Source organism: Aythya marila (assembly GCF_965140915.1).
Source record: "Aythya marila genome assembly, chromosome: 17".
NCBI classification, from domain to species: Eukaryota; Metazoa; Chordata; class Aves; order Anseriformes; family Anatidae; genus Aythya; species Aythya marila.
Window position 1 is genome coordinate 1109786 of NC_139058.1, and position 20587 is coordinate 1130372.

At 61.1% G+C, this 20587-nt stretch overlaps 1 protein-coding gene across 2 annotated transcripts in view; it reads right to left on the reverse strand.

Moving 5' to 3' along the window:
* Positions 1-19749, reverse strand: part of MYO18B (myosin XVIIIB) — a 56964-nt gene extending 37215 nt beyond the window's left edge. Inside the window, exons 1-19 of one of the 2 annotated variants that reach the window (XM_082773998.1) lie at positions 19682-19749; positions 18510-18572; positions 17749-17904; positions 16693-17565; positions 16406-16472; positions 16172-16284; positions 15803-15979; positions 15012-15210; positions 14475-14617; positions 13939-14039; positions 13646-13709; positions 12420-12564; positions 6074-6244; positions 5093-5183; positions 3220-3412; positions 2200-2280; positions 1902-2043; positions 1504-1663; positions 532-715 (exon numbers count right to left, since the gene is read on the reverse strand). In XM_082773998.1, coding sequence (XP_082630124.1) covers positions 532-715; positions 1504-1663; positions 1902-2043; positions 2200-2280; positions 3220-3412; positions 5093-5183; positions 6074-6244; positions 12420-12564; positions 13646-13709; positions 13939-14039; positions 14475-14617; positions 15012-15210; positions 15803-15979; positions 16172-16284; positions 16406-16472; positions 16693-17565; positions 17749-17904; positions 18510-18548 — 3099 coding nt within the window. In that variant the 5' untranslated portion in view covers positions 18549-18572; positions 19682-19749. Of the gene's footprint in view, positions 1-531; positions 716-1503; positions 1664-1901; positions 2050-2199; positions 2281-3219; positions 3413-5092; positions 5184-6073; positions 6245-12419; positions 12565-13645; positions 13710-13938; positions 14040-14474; positions 14618-15011; positions 15211-15802; positions 15980-16171; positions 16285-16405; positions 16473-16692; positions 17566-17748; positions 17905-18509; positions 18573-19681 lie in introns of both variants that reach the window. The other variant, XM_082773997.1, reaches the window with a different exon arrangement.
* Positions 19750-20587: the final 838 nt, after the last annotated feature.

The window sequence follows — 20587 nt, forward strand, 5'->3', positions numbered from 1 at the left end:
TGCTGCAGGGTGTCCGGGCAGCTCAGGGAGTTATCTCAGTGCCAAAAGTTGTGTGCGTACTGGGGGCAGCAGCTCCAGGCACAGAGGCTGAGTGGGACCCTTCCTCCCCATGCCTCAAGTTTTCGGCTGACGGGCTACAAAAAGTTACTAAATGGCCTAATTGCTGCCAGGGTTGGGGTTTTCCAGGCAGAGTCAGGACACTCGAGAGAATTTAGTCTCCCAGTTATGGCTGAGATCAACGGGAGGCTGGTGCATGACCAGGTTGTGGGGCCAGTCCGCCCGCCTGAGCCCTTAACAGGATTAAGCAGGGGCACAGCAAGGTGTGCCTGTAATCTGCTTTACAATTCGCTTCCCTCTCTGAGCAGCAGCGGTGCTGGGGGGCTCGCTGGCCACCTGAGACCAGAGCAGCATCCCTGGCCAAGAGCCCAGCAGGGCACAGAGCTCGCGGCACCCTTTTCCCTGTGTGTTTGGGTCTCAGTGCGGCAAAGCCCCCAGCCCACAAGCCCCGTGGTGCCCCCGTGCCCCACTCACCGCCTGCAGCTTGAGCTGGGCGCACACCGACCTCTTCCTCACGGCCGCCAAGCTGCTGGCAAAGGTCTTCCTGATGCAGGCGCTGCGCTGCAGGGCCGCCTGCGAGCATCCCTCCAGCCCCGCCACCGCACGGCAGCCCCGGGGCGCCCGGCGGCGCGGCAGGACCAGCTCCTGCACCGCGCTCCTGGGGGGCAAGAGAGGAGAGGAGGTGCTGGGGCTCCTCTACTGCCAACATGCTCACAGGAGAGGCAGCACCCAGCAACCAAGTGGCGAATTTGGCATCGGTGCACCCGCGGTGCTGCCTCGGGGCACCTGGCCGCGGAGGAGAGCCGGGCTGTGGGGACACCTCCCACCCCTCTGCTTCTCCCTGGCTCGAGCACCGAGCTGCTCACCGCTATCAAAACTTCCCTGAACTGAAGCCCAGAACAAAATGAGCTGGAAGGGTTTAAGCAGAAGGTAAAAATCATGGCGTGTGTGTGGAGACACCTGTAGCAGCCCGGTTACATTTCAGTCCCGGCGCAGCTTGCAGCCTTGCTCCATGCAGCAGGGGAAAGGAGAGCGGCTGCTGCACGGGAGGGAAGCTGCACGGGGCTGGCAGTGCCTTGCTGCCCTGCTCCTGGGGTGCTGCAGAGCTGAGGACATCGTGGGGTCCCCAGGGCTGTGGGACAGCAGCACCCGATGTCCCCCCCAGCCTGCCTCCCCCATGGGCAGAGGGGAGCTCCGCTGAATGTGCCAGTGACATAGATTCAGGCAGTTTTGGTGGAAATCTTTTCACCACAGTGCTATTCCCAGCTCTGTTCAGCACCTACCCCAACCAAAACACGTACTTCTGGCTGCCAGTCACTGCACCCACCCCCCGCACCCTAACTAACCCCTCTGGGCTCCCTCAAAGCCGAGCTAAGCAGCCTTTTCCTGGGTTCCCCCCAACCCAGGCTGCTCCCGCGGGGCTGCTGGCAGTGCCGTGGTACTTACAGCCTGGACTGCTGCAGCAGCTGGCTGGCGTTCTCTGCCGACAGGTTCAGCTTGGCTTTGCCCACCCAGCCCGCCAGGTCGTAGCGCACGGGGTCTGTGCCCAGCTGGTGGGGGATCTCAAAATGCAGCTCCTGCTCGCACCTGCGCACGCAGCCGGGCCCTGCGAGAGCAACAGCACCCCGAGGGGGTCACCAATGCCCCAAGGGGGGTCACCAGCACCCTGAGGGGTCACCGGCCAGTTCCCATGGGGCTGCCACCACCAGTGGGGCCGCAAGACAGCGGGCACCAGCAGAGCATTTTGTCTCCCCCCGACCATTCTTTAATTCCCCAAACTAAATGTTGATGCTGGAAGGAAAGCAGCTGGGGGTAGGGGAGCATCTGGACTGCCCCCAACTTACCGTCCTGGTCGGGGCCCTTCGGGGCAAAGTAGGAGCAGAGGCGGTCGAAGGCAGCGCTGTCCCCAGAGCCCGGGACCAGCACCTCCTCGTCCAGGATCCACAGCAGCCCCCTGCGGTCAGCCCCCAGGCTGCCGGGCAGCACCTGCAGCTGCCAAAGGGTGGAGATGTCCCCAGGGCCACCGGGAATGAGGCAGGAGCCAGCCCCAGCCAGCGCCTGCCCCGCTCCACACCGCTGCTGCCTGAAGCTGGGAAGTGCAGGCAGAGCAACTAATTGCACGGGGCCACGGGGAGAGGTTACCTGTGAGGAGTTCAGGTCGATGATGGACAGCGTGGCCAGTGGAGAGTGCTCTGGAAGATCAAAAGACACCTCAACATTTTCCTGGAAAACATCATTTAAAAGCTTGCTTGAGTCATGGTCTGGCGTCAGGATCCAGGAGCAGGCACATCTGCACAGCGGGGATGAAGACGGAGCAGAGCTGCCACCGAGGGCACCTCCGAGGCTCAGGACACCGTGCTGAAAGGGCTCCTGCAGCACTCGGGGAATGTCAGACATGCCACATCAATAATGGACATGATAATAATTGAGGACTTAACACGAAAGCACCAAGGAAAGGATCAATTATTTAATGTGCAGCTTGCAGGCCTTGCTTCCATTCATTTTCACTCCTGTGCATGTCGGAGCTGTGTGAGCAATGTGCCACCAGGGCCCGGGCTCACAGCCACTGCCCTGGCCACAAAGACACCGTGCCCCCGTCCCAGCCAGCAGGCAGCACGAGGCGAGCCTGGCCTGCCGAGCCCTCCTCCATTTCATGCTCGGTTGGAAACCAGCAAAGGGCACAAATACACTCGGTGCAAGTGAGGTGTGAATATTAAGTCACGGCAATTCGACCGTTCTTCCAGAGCTAGAGGTATTAAAGTAACTGCTGCAAAGCTGATAAGTTCATCTTTGCCAGTAGATTTTTCAGCCCCGTATTTCTGCAATAATTTATCATTTTCCTTTCTATTCTCTATTATTCAGCACCTGAGGTAATTTAGGAAAAAACCCAGCTGTGTCATCAGAAGGCACAGAGCCTCCTGAGCGGGAAGAAGCATGCCCAGGGGGACACCCGGCCCCGCCTGGCATTTCCCTCGTGTCACAAACATCCAAGGGGACCTGTGATGGGGACAGTGGGGGGACAAGAGGCTTCGTGCCACCACTCCACATGGAGCACTCCGGCCATCACAGCTCCTGGGCACTCACTGTCTCACCACGTTGGGGCGCAGGGAGCTGTGCCCAGGGGCTGGGAGGCAGCTCCACGGCCGCAGCCCTCGCGCTCACCTCCTTGTACCTCTCCATTTCCGACACGAAGGTTTTCTCGTAGAAGAGGGCCTGCAGCCGCTCGTGCACGTAGTTGTGGCAGAGCTCCTCAAAAGTGGCCGCGCGCTCCCCGCCGTGGTGCCGCGGGTTGTGGAAGCCGGGGGTGTCCACCACCGCGATGGAGCCCATGGAGAGGTGCTGGGACGAGAAGGACCTGGGGGAGGTCACGCACAGCACGGGGCTTTACCCAGGGGCACGCCGTGCTGTGCCCAGGGGTGACACAGCTTTTCCCCCAGCTGTGCACATCCCTTCGTTAGCATCATCCCACGTGGCAGCCGCAGCGCTGATTTCCCCTGCCCGTGCCTCCAGCCAGGAGCACCAACAGCCTTCATCTCCTTGTCCTGTTCAGTCCGAGTCTCACCCACCTCCTCCTTCATCTACTGCAGCTGAGTGACTTCTGCCAGCCTAGGTGGAGATGCTGCCCTTCCCACACTGCTCCCCACCCTGGCACGCTGGTTGTTTAAAGCACTGAATCCTAACCCAAACACACACAGTTTGGTGGAGAAGTGGCTAAGCTGACACCCACACTGAGGAGCTTCCAAACTCCCGAGTGCTGCTGCAGGAGGAGACCATTGCTCCTGAGGGAATCCCTGACTGGAACTGATCTGAGAAGCAACATCCAGAGGGTTCCTTGGAGAAACAGAGATGTTTACTTCTCCGAATGTCGCTTGCAGCCATTTCCAGTATTTCAGATAAGGACAGCAGGGGAGCATGACACTGAGAAGTCTCTGGGATTGTTTTTAAGGCACATTATGCTTTGGTGCTCTCAGTGCTTTGCTCGCTGCCGTGCTCCCTGTCCCCAGCCCCTTTGCCGGGCAGCCTGCCCTGATTAGGGAAGATTAGAGGAGCTGCATTGCTCCTCGATAGCACAGGGTGCTGAGGGTGCAGCACCCGATGAAAACACAGGTTGGATGACAAAACCCAGGTGTATTTACAAGGCAATGCTCGCAGAACTGCACAGCAGCACCAGCACATGCTCTGCATGGCTGCAGGAGCTGGAAGGGCTCGGGCTCACCCCCAGCTCGTGCAGTACAGGCACATCCCCATGACTGCACCGCAACCTGGCACTGCTCTTGGATCGCCGCGGCAATGGTTTAACAGGGCCTGATGGACTGCTGTGGGAAAGGGAATAGGGGACGCGGGACACATCCTGATTTAACGCTGTTTTTCAAGAGAGCCTTCTGCAAGGTCTTAGAGTACCATCAGCAATTTCCCTTCGGAATGTGGTTGCTAGGAATTAGAATAAAAATATTCGACTGCAGGTAAAAATAACCCTGCTGCAACAATACGGAGTATTTTCAAACACCAGCTTTTTGTGGATGCTGACTTCAACAATTTGAGTTGAACACTGGAACCGAGGAAACTGAATGCTCTGGGGGTCTGATCCCTACCCCAGTGTAAACTATTGAATTTATCTCAGGAGATCCTTTCAGATTTACACTGGCACATGGAGGATGTCCTTCCCACCCTGGCTCTCAGATGGAAATGGGCAGAGGAAGGGTGCTGGGGACAGGCAGGTGCCTGGTGCCTGCCTGGCTCCCACAGCAGCTGGCAGTGGGATGGGAGCACAGAGCACAGCCTCCCCTGGTGCCTCGGCAGCTGCCCTGGTGCCAGCCCCTCTAGTTCCTGACATTTCGAACCTTGCTTGCCATCAAGCTTCCAGCAAGAAGCGATTCCCTCCCCACACTGCCGTGGCTCTGTGTGGGATGCCCTGGCCATTTACTGCTCCACACCCCCTGGTAATCTCGGCTCCTTCCTGCAAAGCCACATCTGCCATGGATAAGCGAGTGGCAGCTCCTCAGTGCACAGTGCCCGGGGCTCGGCACCTCTGTACCTGTTGATGAGGGAGACGAGCGCAGCAAAGAGCTCCTCGTAGAGACCTGCAGCCATCCCCTCCACGCACTCCACGCCCGTCATCTTCGGCCCTGCCAGAGGAACAAAGACACAACATTTATTGCCGCCCGGTTGCCCCGTGAAGCAGAGCTGGCAGCAGGCGTTCCCCTTGCTGGCAGGGTCAGGCAACCTGCCCTGCTCCCAGCTTCTGCCTGCCAGACACGGCACCGCTCCGCTCACACGGGCTGTGCGCATCCACCTGCACACCCCCAGCACCCCGTGCCTGCTGCGTGTGCAGGAGGTGGAAGCATTGCAAGCACTCGTTTTTATCATGGTTACTTGCAGAGCCCTGGCTGCAACAGGGCTGCTGAGGATGCGCCAGGCATGGCAGCATGACCTTAAAGCCAGGCTGTATCTCATCCCCTCCCCGTGCAGGCTGGATCTGCCCCCATGAATCAGACCGTACGCTAACGTGAAGTTTATGGTGGCTCAGCAGCAATTTGTCAGGCACTAGCACGGCACACACACTGCTGGAGCTGCTCACAGTGTGGGCACACACAGCGTGGTGCTGTGTCCTCAGCAGGCACGGGGGGAAGCCCACCTGGCTCCCCCTGGGCATTTTTTTCCTTTTTTCCCTTCCCATTTCTAGGGAGAGCTCCCACAGCATTTATCCCCGTCACTTATCTTCCAGTGGCATTACTGAATTCCCTGACCTTCAGGAGTCCTTACCAAGCGACACGTGGGGTCAGCTCTAGAGCTGAGGACAGTGACATGGCAAGGTAGGGTTAATAATTTGATTAATATGAATGCACTTAACTGGATCTCACTGCCTGAAAGGAAAAGGCACACTGCCTGTCCCCACAGCAGAGGCAGGAGCAGTGCAGAGCACAGAATTTCCATAGATAAATAGAAATACCCCGTATGGAAGTAGGAATTCTGTAAGTAAAGGAACATAGAAAAAAAGAACATAGCACTGGGGCACCTGAGGGGCTGTCCTCCTCCGGGGGCAGCCGGCCGCCCCGTGCCGTGGCCTGGGCGATGATCTGCTTGAGGTGGTGCTTGAAGACGGCGGTGGTGAGCTCCTCCAGCTCGCAGCCCAGCACGTCGGCCGCGCGGTTCGCCCACTCGAACTTCATGAACTGCTTGCGGCCGACTGGCAGGAGGAGAAATGAGGAGGAACAAGGTAAATTAGAACCTGCTGAATTAGAGGAGCCTGCTAAATTAGAGGCACTGCTCCCGGTGTCCCAGCAGCTCCCAGCACTCAGCAGTGAGCACAGCTCCAGCCCCCAACACCAACCCACACTGCTGGAGGCAACCTGCATGGAAACTCAGGGGACTGCCAGCGTGCTCCTTGAGGCTTACAGCTGGTTTACCAGCTCTCGGTTACTGCAGCACACCTTCAGTAAGTCAGCGACCACGTACTTCACTAATTCCTTTTACTGTCGTGCTACTCAGCTTCTCACCATTCGTTACAGCCTGCTCTTCCAATTTCCCACAGTGGATGGGGGTGCCCTCCGTTACCCCCTGCATGTTTGCTAACCACAGCTGCGGTGATGTGCCCAGCTTTGCAAGATGCTCAGCATGTCAGCAGAAGGCTGGGTGACTCGAGAAAGGTTGACAGACTTGGCCCCTGGGTAATCATGCAGATAGGAGGACTCGTTTTTTGCTCGGAGGATAGCTGACAACTCGGGGGGTCTCAGAGCAATGCTTTTGGGTCTGGCTGCCCCGCGCAGGGCTCCCCACGTGCTGCTGCCCCCGTGGTGCTCAGTGCACCACATTCAAGTGGTGGGGCTGAGCAGAGACCTGCCAGAGTCCTGCAGAGACATCCAGGAGCAGCTCAGGGGGCTGGGAGCAGGCTGAGCCTGCTGCTGCCAGCCAGGCATCGGTAGCACCGCCTGTGCACAGTAAGAGCTTCAGCAGGCCAGCCTGGCAGATGTGGTTATGGAAGCTGATGGGATTACGAGCCAATCCCTCAAAATCCAGGATCACCTTACTGAGCCCCGGCGATGTTTGCTGTCCCTGTAACCCCGAGAGCAGCACAGCTCGCAGCATCCCCCGCACGCAGAGCTGGTGTACGCTGGCAGAGGAAATTATTTATATCCAGCAATAGTGGCTCCAGCTTAATGATTAAAATCAATAGGGAAACAAGCTGCGGGATAAATCCTTTTACAAATCTAGGAATGAGAGATGCTGCAGCAGCAGCCAGCTGGCACAGCAGCACGGTGGGAATGAGCAGAAATGGAACAAAGTCATCCAGAGACCTCTGAGTGGTGTCTTTGGGCAGAGGCAGTGAGGAGCCAGCCCTGGGGCTTGCAGCCCCTCCCTGGGCACAGCTACCAGCAGCAAAGGCTCTGCTGGTGAGGAGATGTGAGATGCTTCCCGGGCAGCAGCCCCTGGGGTCAGCCCTGACACTGGTGGCTCGGCTCTGCCCCACGCAGCAGCCCCCAGTGCCACGAGAGGCCCGCAGCACCTCACACCTCATAAAATATGAATAGCAGCAGCCCTCCTGCTCCTGATGTGACCGCTGTAAAACACGCCAGCTTTAACACCTGACAGGTAATTACTCCTGCACATTTAATATTTAAAAGGAGCAGCGGGGCCGTGCAGGGCGAGCACCAGCTCCATCCAGCTCTCAGAGGCACCAGATTCATCTCCCTCAGGGCAAGAGCAGCAAAGGAGGCGATGCCAATGAGCCCACCCCGATGCTCAGGGAGTCCATGGGAGCTGGGCACCCTGCTAAGAGAAATAGGGCTGGAGCCCTCCCGAAATCACCCCGGGCACATCCCGCAGCTGCCAGCACTGCCCCTGCAGCAGGCAGAGCCCAGCAGCCCCGCTCAGCCGCCTCCCCTGCTCTGGGCACAAGTTGCCAGCCCAGCCCTTCTCTTCCACTTATTTTGTCATGAAAACATTTGCACTGCTAATGGGACAAATAAAAAAGCCTGCTTGTTCCTCTTTATTACCCTGGGTGGGGAAGCAGGCAGAGAGGAGGCTCCTCCTGGCTTGAATGGCTAATTTATTTGTCCTGCACTAAATCCTGCAGTCTATTCTCCATTGACCCATTGCCTGATGTATGACATATTAAAGCCTATATATAACAAAGGGAAGAGCTGTGTAATAGCATGATTAAAGAAATCTGCCATTCTGGCTGCATTTCCCCGACTGTTTGTAATAAAGATGTCAGGGCTCTGAACAGATAGCGCCATAACTCGCCTCGCGCAGACACAGCCCGCCCAGGGCGGGAGCCGCCTGAGGATGCCACGGCCCCACAAAGGAGAGGCAATGTCAGGGTATGGCCCTGGGCTGGATCCGCTCATGGCACCGTCCTGCCTGCCACAAAACATCTGGCAAAGCAGGGACCTGCTGCTGGTGATGCCCATGGCCTCACTGCTGGCACAGGAGGGCTCATGGCACGTCCGTCCCGGCACAGGCTGCGAGGTCCCGGCTCTGCTCTGGAGGTCAGAGGAGCCTGAAAACATCCCCCTGCACACTGCAGGGCATGGTCACTGAGCCAAGATGCAGACCCTAGAGACTGTTTGTCCTGTTTGAGGCCTTTCCCATGAAGGCTGGTGGCTCTGTCAAAACAGAATCATTGCTCCAGAGGGTCACAGCTTATTAAATGCACAGAGCCACCAGCCTGCTGGGAACACGACGTGCCAAACCAGCGCTGCTTCTCCCTGCAGCAGGAAAACCCAGGTGCTGCAGAGCAAAAGGCTCTAACAGAGAGAGAGAAAAATTGGCAGCATGCAGAGGCCAGCCCTCATGCAATCTTTTCCAAGAATCGTTTTGATGAACGAGGCAAGGCAGCAGAGGAGCGCTCCCCTGCACGCTTCGCTCAGACAGCACGGAGCCGTGGCAGAGCGAACCCAAACGCTGCCCCTCAGCCTCAGCCCCAGGCTGTGCATGGGGCAAGGACACGCACAGCCAAGGGAGAGGGAATTCACCCCCGAGCTGCAGTCTGCAGGTGCAGCGTAGGTTTTACGAGGGATTAATGAGGAGCACATGCTCTGCCTGAAGCACCACTGGGTATGGAAAAGCGCTTCTTGCGTGCCGCAGGAGGCTCACATCCCTCCATTCCTGGCACGCTGCTGGGAAAGCCACGCTGGCACTGCCACTGGTTCTGCTGCATGCCCCGAGCACAGGCACACAGGGGCACGCTGCTCTGGCTCAGCCAGCACCGCTCTGCCCAAACAGCAGCATCTAACGGAAGCAACAGCTGAAAAGTGGCTGTAGAAGAGCCCGAGCTCTCCTCTTTGCCCCTGACACCGACACAGCCCTTGCAGCCTGGTCAGGGGAACACGCGAGCAGCTCCATGAACCCAAACAACGCGTGCTCAGCTTCCCCTGCAAACCTGCATCCTCCACGTCCTGTGCACCTACAGAAATCCAGGGGAAAGGGCTGCAACAGACCTCGGACCAAACGGTGAGGAATTGCCCACAGGTGTGTGAGGGCTCTGCGAGGAGGCGCAGCACGCCGGCAGCCCCGTGGCATGGATTTATGCTGGAGGCCGCCCGTCAGCCTCGTGCTGGCAGCGCTGCAGCTCCATCACCTGCTGCGCCAGAGCTGCCAGCTCATTTTTCCCTCGGCAGCAGTGGGAAATCCACCCCAGGACAGGTATATTTGTCATAGAAGGGAAGCTCTGACTCAGTGCTAATTACGGGTGTGCTGCTCCCTCATCCTTTTAGCAACAGGCAGTAATGAAAAATTAGGATAAATCTGGGCGTCGAGCTCGGCTGGCATTAAGAACAATGCCGTTTCCACATCAATTCGGGAAAGGTCACTACGTCTCAGGGGCTGTAAAACAGCAGCGATAATGCAGGTCAAGGATTTTTTCACAGCTCTGGCAAGAAGGCAGAAGGTCGCTGCCGTCCGCGCTCGCAGGAGGCACACGGTGAATGCCCACGGCTCCTGCCTGCTGCCCTCCCCCTGCGTTTGGTGGATATCCCCGTTATTTCACGTGGCTCAACAGCTCCCGGTCCTCCTGGAAACCCTTGGGCAGATGGCCCTGGGTGGGCTTGTGCCCCCTGCACCCCCACAAGCAACCACAGCCCTGGGACGTAGATGCGACGCTCGGCACCACTGAGGCACAGCTCACCCTGCTCCTCCTCCCCAGCACCACCCGAAGCAATCCAAGGCTTTGTGAGCCACCACAGCAAGGAAAACCTGACCCGCACCGACTGCCTGGGCTCCCGGCCACCGCGTGCACCCGCCGGCTGCTCCGGGAGGGCTTTGGGAACTTGCAGCCACCGGGAACACCCTCGGCTCTATGAAAGCCTCGCGGTGGGAAGCCTGCACAAAGCACAGAGCTGTGATGCTTTATTTCTGTAGCAGTCAGCAAAACAGGCAGCTTGAGAGGGAGCTGAATGCTGACCCCCAGCTGCGCCTGAAACCTCCTTCCCGGTTAAAGAGCTAATGAATAAATGAAAATATGTAATATTCTGCAGCACACAAAGGGGACTGAAAGCACTCCGGTGAATTGGTACCTAAGGTGCCCCGCTGGCCTCTGGATGTCAGGCTGGTTTCTCACAAAAAGAGCTGCTTTAACGTGTTTCAAAAGCAAGGGGCAATGCTGACACCGGGACAGAGCGAGCTTTTGAAATTCAACCTTTTCTTCCCAGTGTTTTTCTAGCTGCAAATGTATTTTCTCCTCTCAGCCAGGGAGAGATGATGCTTTCCCCTCCTGTTTCATTCCTGGACAAACAGAGCTTGTGACAAGGCGATAGCAATCAGCAGAAAAGGAAAAAAAAGCACCTCTAAGGTGTGCTCGGGGCTCCGCGGCCACGGCGTGCTGGGGGCTGCTGCCTTGGGGTGGGGGTGGCTGCAGCGCCTGCCCAACACGAGCAAAGAGACGAGGCGTCCTTTGGTGAGATCTCGGGGAGAGGATTCTGAATATATAACTTCAAAGCGCATAAAAGGGGAAGGGAAGAGATGGCTATCAGGAGACAGGTTTAACCACATTAAAAGAGTCATTGCCCCCACTGAGACTTTTGCTCCATCCGGCTTTGATCCATTTTTTATCCATATTTCCTTTCATTTCTCCCCTTTTGTTGACACACGATGGGGGAATCAATACCAGAGCGAGTGACGCTGAGACATGCTCTGGTTGTTAATCCTCCACCCGAGCCAGCTCCGGAGCCCCAAGCCCTGCCCGGGCCCATTAAAAAACATTCCCAGCCCTGCCGAAATAATTGCTGCAAGGCTTTGGGACACAGCACTCAATTGACCCTCGACTTTCAGGATGCTTGGGACAGAAAGACCCCACTGAACCCATGTTGGAGTAAACCTGCTCAGGTAATTATGAGAGCAGGTTTAAAAGCCTTGCCCATCATTAAGGAAGGGGGTCACCCCCCCAGCACAGCCACACAGCACCTGGCACCAAGGGGACCCGCGGGCACAGCAAAGCCCCCTGCCAGCTCAGGGGGATTTCAAAAAGAGACACGGCTCCAAAATCTGCTCTCCTGAAAACTCTCGAGGCAGAAGGATTCCATTTTTTACTAAAAGCCTCATCGCAACACTCCAGCCTGAGACAGCAGGGTCATTTTTAAACAGCTGGAAAAGTGTCAGGGGAGCTGGGGAAAGAAAATGCCAGAGAGGAGAAAGAGAGAACACACTTTAAGTGACGACAGTATTCATCCTTTTAAAATAATTAATAAATGATTAATGGCATAAATTACCATAAGATGTGTTATGACATGTTGCAGAGACATTTATAAATGTCTACGGCTGAGTTTATAGCAGCCTTTATGCAGCCCTCATAAATTGAAGTGTGTAAATCAATGTGGCTGTCTCTAAAACGGGTTAGAGCACATCTTAAAATAATTTATAAGGGATAAGGCAATTTCTATATGCCTGTATTAATAAAGTCTTTATAAATACAATCTTCATCCAGAATCATCCTAATATAATTCGGTTACTGCATTAGACACTCAGGAGATGATGACATTACGGCTACCTGAAGCTGCCCCTTTGCCGTGCCCCTGGGGACGTGGTGGGCCGGTGGCACAAACCAGAGGCACTCCCCAAGGAGCCACCAACCCCGGACCTCCCCGGAGAGCTGGCAGGAGGTGAAGCCTCACAGACCCCATCCTGCCTGCAGGCAGCCACGGGACAGACCCTGCTCCTGCCCCCCGGAGCAGCACACGGCATCACCCAGCCCAAAGCGTGCGAGTAAATCTCTTGTGCAGCAGCCCCGCTGCAGGCATCACACCTCAACACCTCCAGGGTGCAACGTGCCAGCAAGACCCCGCCACACCGGGACCTGCTCCATCTCCCACCCCCGATCCCAGGCCCCAATGAGGGGTGCAGGGAAATGAGGCACGAGCCCCCCTCACCTTTGCAGGCCCCAGCGGCTCCCAGGTGGTAGATGCCGGCCAGCACGCGCCACACGGCCGCCTGCTCCTCCGCCGTGATGCCCAGCGTGCCCATGGCAGCCTGCAGCTGGGCGAACGCTGCCGAGGCTCTCTGCTTCTCCTCGGGCTGTGGGAGGAAGGGAACAGGAGGGGGAGCATCACCGGGAGCACCACGGGGTGGCATGGGGACGGGGAAACCTGCTCGGCACCATCAGGGGCTTGTTTGGGTGGGATTATGGAAAAAGAGCACCTGGGCACCCCAGCCAGGCAGAGGAGCTCCCTGTGTCCTGGCTAATATGATTTTTTCATTATTTATTTCTTGCAGGTGCAGCCCCTCAGCAAGATTAGGCTTTTTCCCCGTAAGCTGAGGGCTGGCGCTGCAGACACCCAGCCCCGAGGCGAGGCACAGCACACGGGGCTGGCAGGCAGCGTCCCCCCCTCGGCACGGCCAGCCCCCCTCATCCGAAGGATTCCTCCTCCTGCAGGGGCCCAGGAGGCGGCTGCTAATGAGGGAACCCGGCTGAGCCCATGATTCCTCCAGACTCAAATACCCCAATACTTGCTGATACACCCATGTCATGGCAGGGGATCAGTCGGCGCAGTTATCCCCACAAGCCATGAGGACAAAGGCCGGGAAGCCACCAATTAGATTTCCAGTTTAAAAATCCAGAGCAGAGATCAGAAAGGAAAATGGCATTTCAAGGAAATGTATTCTGACCTAAAACTGTCCTTCCCTTGTGCCGGAATGACCCCGCCAGCACCAGCCAAGGTGACCCTGCCCCGGGAAGGGACCAGGCTCTCGGCCAGGCGGCCCCAAGGTGCCATCTGCTCGCCCTGGCACAGGATGCTCTGAGCCCTTCCCAAGCCACACGGCCGAGCCTGGCTGCCCAGAGACATGTGTGTGCCATGGGGGGACAGGGAACAGTGGCCAAGGGGCTGCTGTTTCAGAGGATGGTGTAAAACCCCATCTCTGAACCCAAATCTGACTGCGTTCCTGTGGCACCAGCAGCGCAAGGACCTTGCAAACAGCTCAGACTAATAAGGAGCCGGTTCTGGAGATCAAAAGCCACCTTTTTAGCCCCTAAAAGTAGTATTCTGAGCAGGGACTCAGCAGCCAGCATGCCCTGGGGAGCTGCAGGGGCGACCCAGCAGCTGGGTGCAGAGGGATGCGAGCAGGTGGGGCTGGAGGCTCCGTCATTGCTCCCTACCTTTGAGAACGGCTTGATCCCGAAGGAGTTGCTCTCAGCCACCTGGTGCAAGTGCAGCGTGGTCCTGGAAGGGGGTGGAAAACAAGGACTTAGCCCTGCTCGGTGCCATGCAGTGCTGTGAGCCACACCAGAGCTCAGTGCACGGCAAGGTATTTGGGAACAAAACCTTAGCCCAATTGTAGTTTTAGTGGGGGGAACCAGAAAATGCCCCTGCACTATGGAAAATCTCTAAAATCCAGGGTGCTGGGCTCACACAGCCCCTGCACCCTGCAGCCCCGTGGCCACACGCTCACCTCTGCGCCGCATCCAGGCCCGCCAGCATCAGAGGGAAGACGTTGAAGTTGCTCTCCCCAAGGGGCTGCCGGGCGACTCGGCCCCTCTCCAGCAGCATGGTCTGGGGGGGAGCAGAGGGGGGCGTCAGCGGCAGCCCCCAGCCCCAGTGCCCAGCATGAGGGGCTCAGTGCGGGCTGGGTGTCCAGGCAAGCCGGGCACGCAGGGGACAGGGGGGACAGGGGCACCCAGGGGTGGGGAGATGCCACCAGGAGCTACCGAGCAAGCACCAGGCTCCTACTTGCAGGGCTGGGGGTGGCCCTGGGGGGTGCTCCAGCCAGCCAGGGCTGCACACAGGGGGTCGTGCAGGCAGGAGCACCCCAGGCACACATCAAGAGGCCAAATTCCTGCGGGGGCACCCTTGGTGCAGAGGAAACAGAGCAGAGCACTGCTCCTCCTCCCCTCCCTGGCACCGCAGCAGCTCCCGCCTGGCTTCACCACGAAGCATGGCACCGGCTCTGTCCCCGTCCCTGCTGGATGCAGCAGGGCCCGCGGGTACCTGGAGGTGCGCGGCGGTTATCCGGCCGGTGGCGCTGAAATCCAGTGAGAGGACCATGGAGAAGCGCGTGGAGCTGCTGCTGTGGCTGGTGGTCACCGACCCGAAGGCTCCCAGGACCGTGAACATCGCCTGGATCTTCTCCACTGAAACCCAGCACCAGCAGCCGCTCAGCAGGCGCCGGGGGCAGCTTCTCCTGCTGGCTGCACCCCCAGCTCCACCCGCACACACCACGACCCGTCCCACCCCGGGGCAGCTCTTGTGCCGGCAGGAGGGGCTGTGCCAGCCCTTGGCAGGAGCGTGCCGTGCCCTCAGCCCACCCGGACCTCGAAGCCCAGAGCTGCTCTCCAGCTGATCGCTTCCCAGCGCTTCCCCTCACCTCATCGGTAACCTGATCGCAGGGGAGCAGTGCTGCCCATAGCGGGCAAGTCATCCCCTCCCGCTGCTTACTCTGGGGTTTATCAAAATAGCAAACCTGGAGGCTCCGGGAGCCAAAGGGCACGCGCAGCCCCGGGGGTCTCCTGCCCACCGGCCCCGTACCTGAGACCGTGCCGTCCAGGCTGCCCGCCGTGCCCACCAGGTACTCCAGGGCGCCCTGGCAGCACGCCGTCCTCCCCGCGCCGCTGCGCCCCAGGGGCAGGATGGCCTGGTCCTGCCGCTGCGTGAGCAGGGCCCCGTAGGCTCGGTGCGCCATGGAGCAGAGGTGCGGGGGCATCCCGTCCCTGCGGCCCTTCAGCACCTGCGGGCAGGGAGAGCGTGGGGGGAGCGTCCGGCACAGCTCAGGGGGCTCCTTGGGGACGGAGGCACGGAGGCGTTTCACATGGGGGGGCGATGATTTCTCCCCCCAGGGTGCAGGACTCCCGTGGGACTCCCCGTGCACTGCAAACACCGCGCCCTGACCTGCTCCTGGCTGCAGTGACAGCGAGGCAGAGCTTTGCTCCTGGCTGCTGGGAGAGCTTCTGGGCTGGCAGCGGCGCGTCCCCAGCATCCCCAACCCCAAACACTCCCCGGAGGACCCCCAGCCCCACACACCCCAGGAGCATCCCCAACCCCTCACACCACCCCCAGCATCCCCAAACCCACACACCTCCAGCATCACCCGGGCCCTGCAAACCCCCCAGAGCATCCCCAACCCTCACACCCCTCCGGAGGACCCCCAGCCCCTCACACCCCCCGCAGCCCCCCAGCCGTGCGGCTGCGGCGGTGCCACGGTGCCCTCTGCCGGTACCGGAGCTCCCGGCTCCTCCACCACCATCCCCGGGGGGGGGTCGGTGCCCGCCTCCCATCACAGCCCCCCCGAGGGATGCGGACCCCCTTGGGCCCCCCCTCACCTTCGCCGCCCGGCTGGCAGCGTTGCGCCCCCCCCCGAGGGCCAGCAGGCTGGGCCCGGCGTAGGTGTAGGGGAGCTGGGCACGGAGCCGCTGCCGCAGCGTGTTGAGGGCACTGCACTCGTTGAGGCTGATGAGCGAGGCCAGGTCCTCCGCCAGGTCCAGGCCGGGGGGGTTGCTCTGTAGGGAAGGGGCCAGAGAGCCGTCGGGGAGCAGCCGGCGACCGGGGCCACCGTCCTGGTGGCCACCGGCACTGCGCCCTTGCCATCCTGCGAGCGGGACGGCGGCTTCCATGGTGGCATCCTGCCCCGTGCCCGGGGCTTTGGATGGGGTTCCCAGCCCCGTGCCAGCCCCCGCAGAGGCCGTGCTCACCCGCTGCACGCTGTCCTCATCCACCTCGGCCACGCTGCCGTCCGCCTCCAGGCGCAGCCTCACCCTGCCCGCCGGCAGCTCCGGCGTCCCCACGTCCGGCTTCAGCTGCGTGGCTGCAACGAGACGAGCGTGAGCCCGTGGGTGATAGGGCTGTCAAGGGGTCACCCGGCTCCCGTCCCATGGCCAGACCCCGAAATGCCCCTGGAGCTGGCTGCAGGAAAGGAAAGGAGTTACCGAGCGTGAAGCCGTCCCGCTGGAGGAGCCAGACCTTCTCCGCCTCGTACCAAACATCCCTGGGAGCCTGCGGGGAGGAGAGAGGGGAAATGTGCAGGAACAGGCAGGAAACCGAGCAGGAAAAGCCGTGTCCCCATCCTCGGAAACACTTCCAGCCCAGAGCACTGCCCCCCTCTGCCCTCCTGCCTCCCCCCCAGCCCCCAGGTGAGGGCACACAAACAGGAGGAGCTGCACAGAGCTGCACCCACACCTCCAAAATATGGGACAAAATCTGCAAAAGGCATTACCTGGTCCTGGTCTGTGCTGTCTGCCGTCTCCTCTTTGCTCTCCATGCTTGCTTCTTTGCTCTCTCCCGGTGCCTCCTTGTTTCTTTCCGGTGCCTCTTTACTCTTCCCTGACTTGTCCTTTGCCTTCCCTGCCTCCTTTGCCCCATCCTCTGCCTTTCCTTGGATGCCTCCCGGCTCCCCCTTCGGTCCCTCAGCCTTGTTGGTAGTTTTTCCAGGCCCTTTAATTTCCCTCGCCTCCTTCTTGCCACCTCCCGCATCTTTCTTCATCTTCTCCGGCTCCTTCTTGGCCAGCGCCAGCTCCCTCTTGGTCCTCCCCTTGGCTGTGGGCCCCTCGCGGATCGCAGGTGCCCCCTTCTCCTTCGTACTGCTCTCAGGTGCCCCCTTCTCCTTGCTTCTCTCAGGTTCCCCCTTCTTCTTGCTGCTCTCAGGTGCCCCTTTCTCCTTCTTGCTGCTCTCAGGTGCCCCCTTCTCCTCCTTCTTGCTGCCCTCGGGACCCTTCCCCTTGAGCGCGTCCCCCTCCTTCACCGGGCCTTTACTGCAGCTCTTGCTGGGCGTGGGGGCTGGAGCTGGGGGGCTCCCCCCAGGGTGGGCGTCCTTGGGGCTCTTCTCAGGGCACGACGACGGCTTCGCTGCCTCGGGAGCCCCCGGGTGAGGGGTCTCTGCCGGACTGGGGGTGGGGGCCGGGGCTTTGCAGGGGCCAGGACCCGGTGCAGCCCTCCCGGGTGGCAGTGCCGTGCCTGGGGGGGCCGGGGCTCCCTCGCCCCCCTGCCCCTCCGTGTGCAGCCCGTTCTGCAGCGGCTGCCCCTTGCTGGCCGCGGCTCCTCCAGCAGCTGGGGGGTCCCCGGTGCGGCCCCCACCGGCCTCCCCCACGGGCTGCCAAGAGAAGGAGAGGAGCCTCAGGAGGGTCCGACAGGGAAGGGGCAGGGTCTGGCCCGGCCAGGGGGTGCGCACAAACCCCTGCAGTGCCCTGCGAGCCTGAACCTCCCCATCTGAGCCCCAAGGTGCCACCTGAATGCTGCAGGGAGGGCGCACAGTCGTGATTTGCTCAGTACTCACGTCCTCTTTCGCAGTGGCCTTGGCTTTCTTCTTCAGCCTCGCCTCCTTGGACTCCTTCTCGGTCTCGCGGACGAGCTGCTTGATGAACCCCCCAGGGATGACAGAGAGGAGCAGGGGGGGTGCAGACGGTGGGGGGGCCCGGTCCTCCTCCCGGATCTGTTTGCAGGAGCAGAAGCTGGGTTACGGGAGCAGTGTGGGGACACCAGCCCAGCCCAGCCAGCCCCACGGGGACAGCAGCAGCAGGAGCACGTAGGGGTGGCTGAGCCGAGCACCCAGCCCCACTCTACCCCTGCAGGAGCTGTGCATGTTGCCAGCAGACCCTCAGGCTGGCACAGGGAGGCTGCACCCAACAGGAGGCCAGGTGCTGGGAAGAAAAGTTCCTCGTGCAGCTCTAGCCTGGCCACCCAGGGGGGGCTGCAGGGGGCCAAGGAGCTGCTGAGAGCGCGGGGACCCGCAGGGCCCTGCTGGCCCCAACCCCAGCCCCTGGCAGCACATGGCCCCCCGCAGCACAGGGCCCCCCCAGCCGCTCGCCTTCTGCCATGCCACCCCGCAGCAGCACCCAGCACCAAACCCCGTGGGCTCCCCCGAAACTCAGCCCTGCAGAGAGCCACCAGCAGCAGGGGAATTGCTCAGGATGGAAAATTCAGGCTGCGAAGTGCCCTGAGCTGTAAGGCTTGGAAGCAGCGTGAGCGCAGCAACGTGCAGGGCAGGGGGACGTGGCCGCGGGGCGTCCCCTCCCGCCGGCCCCCACCAACACTTCCCTTCTGCTCCCAGAGCGCGAGGCGCGAGGAGATGGCCATGGTGGCAGCGAGACCGGACAGAGCCTTACGGAGAGCCGGGGGAGAGAGAGGAGAGAGTTAGCGAGGGGGGCTGCCAGCCAGGGCCGGGCCTGGGCCGCGGGGACCCTCCTGGGACATCACCGGCCCCGGTGGGCACGGGGACAGGAGCGTGGAGCCGGCCATGTGGGGTCCGGGTCGTTTTACAGCCTCGAGGAGCGCTCGGCCACGTGTGGCCGCCTCCGTTCCTGGCGTGGAGCGGGGCCAGGGGGTGCCGGGAGGAGGCGTCACGGGTGGCGGTGGCACCGGGGCGGTGCAGGGTGCAGCCATGCCCGTGCCCCGCTGAGGGCTGATCCCGGCTTCACCTGTCGGGATCATTCAGGCCCCGAGCGGGTCGGGGCTCGCCAGGCCCGCCTCGCCTTGTACAGTAAAGGGCAGGAGCACCGCAGCGGCCCAGGAGCCCGGCTGAGGAATGTCATTTGCCTTCTTGGGCGACAGCCCCTGGCGCCACGTGTCCCGGCTGCCACCTGCCCCACAGACCCCCTGGGGAATGGAGCTGCCCCCTCACCGACCCCACAGCAGGGCTCTGCAGCCCCGGGGGGAGCAGCCCCCTAGGTTGTGTGGAGCCCCCAGCCCACACGGTGCCCGTAGCAGGGACCCCATGTCTGAACCCACAGGGAAACTGAGGCACAGAGCGGGACGTGCCTCAACCAAGCCCACAAACCCAGGCCAGGACCACCATCAACACCTCTTTTTCTCCCCGCACTGGGGCGCAGGACGCGGCCCCACTTGGGCCACAGCCACGTGGGTCTGGTCCCCACGCTGGAGCTGCCCGGGGGCTCACTCCCACCCCTCTGCCTCCCAGGACCTGGTGGGAGCTGAGGCCACCGAGGGGTCCCCCCCCACCCTCCAGCACAGGGCAGGGCACTCCCCATCCCCATCCCCATCCCCGCTCCCACCGCAGCCCCCCGGCACTGACCAGCTGCTGGAGGCCGCCCCCGGAGCCGGGGCTGCTGCTATCGCCCTTCATTCCCACCTAAAAATAGCCCTCCCCACCACCGAGGGGCCCAGTGTCGGGCTAAAAGCATGGCCAAAACTCTCCATTTGGGCCCTGACCTGTCCCCCAACCCCAAAGACCACCCCGGGGTGCCCCTTACCTGCGTGCGGTGCCGGGGGCGCGGGGGCTGCTGGCCCACGCCGGTGGCACCGGGCGCTGCGGCGGTGCTGGACCCCGGCGAGCCGGAGAGCAAAGGCAGCAGCAGGCGTGGCGGGGGGGCTGCCTGCGCCTCCCCCTCCGCCCCTCGCCGCGGTGGCAGCTGAGGTGACACATGTCACTGCTAAAAATACCCCGCCGAGGCGGCTGGAGGCACCGGGGCCTCGGCTGGGAGAGGCAAGGAAGGGGGCCTGGGGCCCTGCTGACCCCACTGCGCCCACCCCACACACGTCTCCGTGCCCGTCTGGCCCCACTCTGTGCCACCGCGGTGCTGACACCAAAGGGTCCAACCCTGGGGCACCCAAGGAGGTGCAGGGAGCCCTGGCAGAGAGCCCCAGGATTTCAGCCTCCCTGTGCCCCCCGTGAAAGCGGCCCCACGGCCCCAGCTCCCCAGGGCAGGGGCACCCCAACACCGCTGGCACATCCCAGTGCTGTGCCCAGGGGTCACTGGGGGGCATGGGGTGGGTTTCCATGCTGCTGCAGCACACCCGAGCTGAGGATCACGCTCAGAGCCCCCCAGGCGGTGGCTGGGGGAGCATCGGGGTCCCTCACACGCAGGTCCCGCTGCCTCCGACCCCACAGGGAGCAGCGCCTTGTGGAAAAAGCCTGAAAAAATACTGTGCCTGCAAGTGATGTCTTCTCTGGTCAGAGAAGGGATTCACCTCTGTGATGGGGGTGCTGTGGGAAACAGAGGCACAGCTTTGGAGAAAAATTCAGAGAAATCCATCAAAGGCACCAGGCTTCTCCGCGGGGTCCAGGCAGCAGCAGCGGGGGCCGGCAGAGCACGGAGCTGCCACCATGCCCTGTGGTGTGCAACGTGCAAACCCCATGCCCAAGGCTCTCACCACGA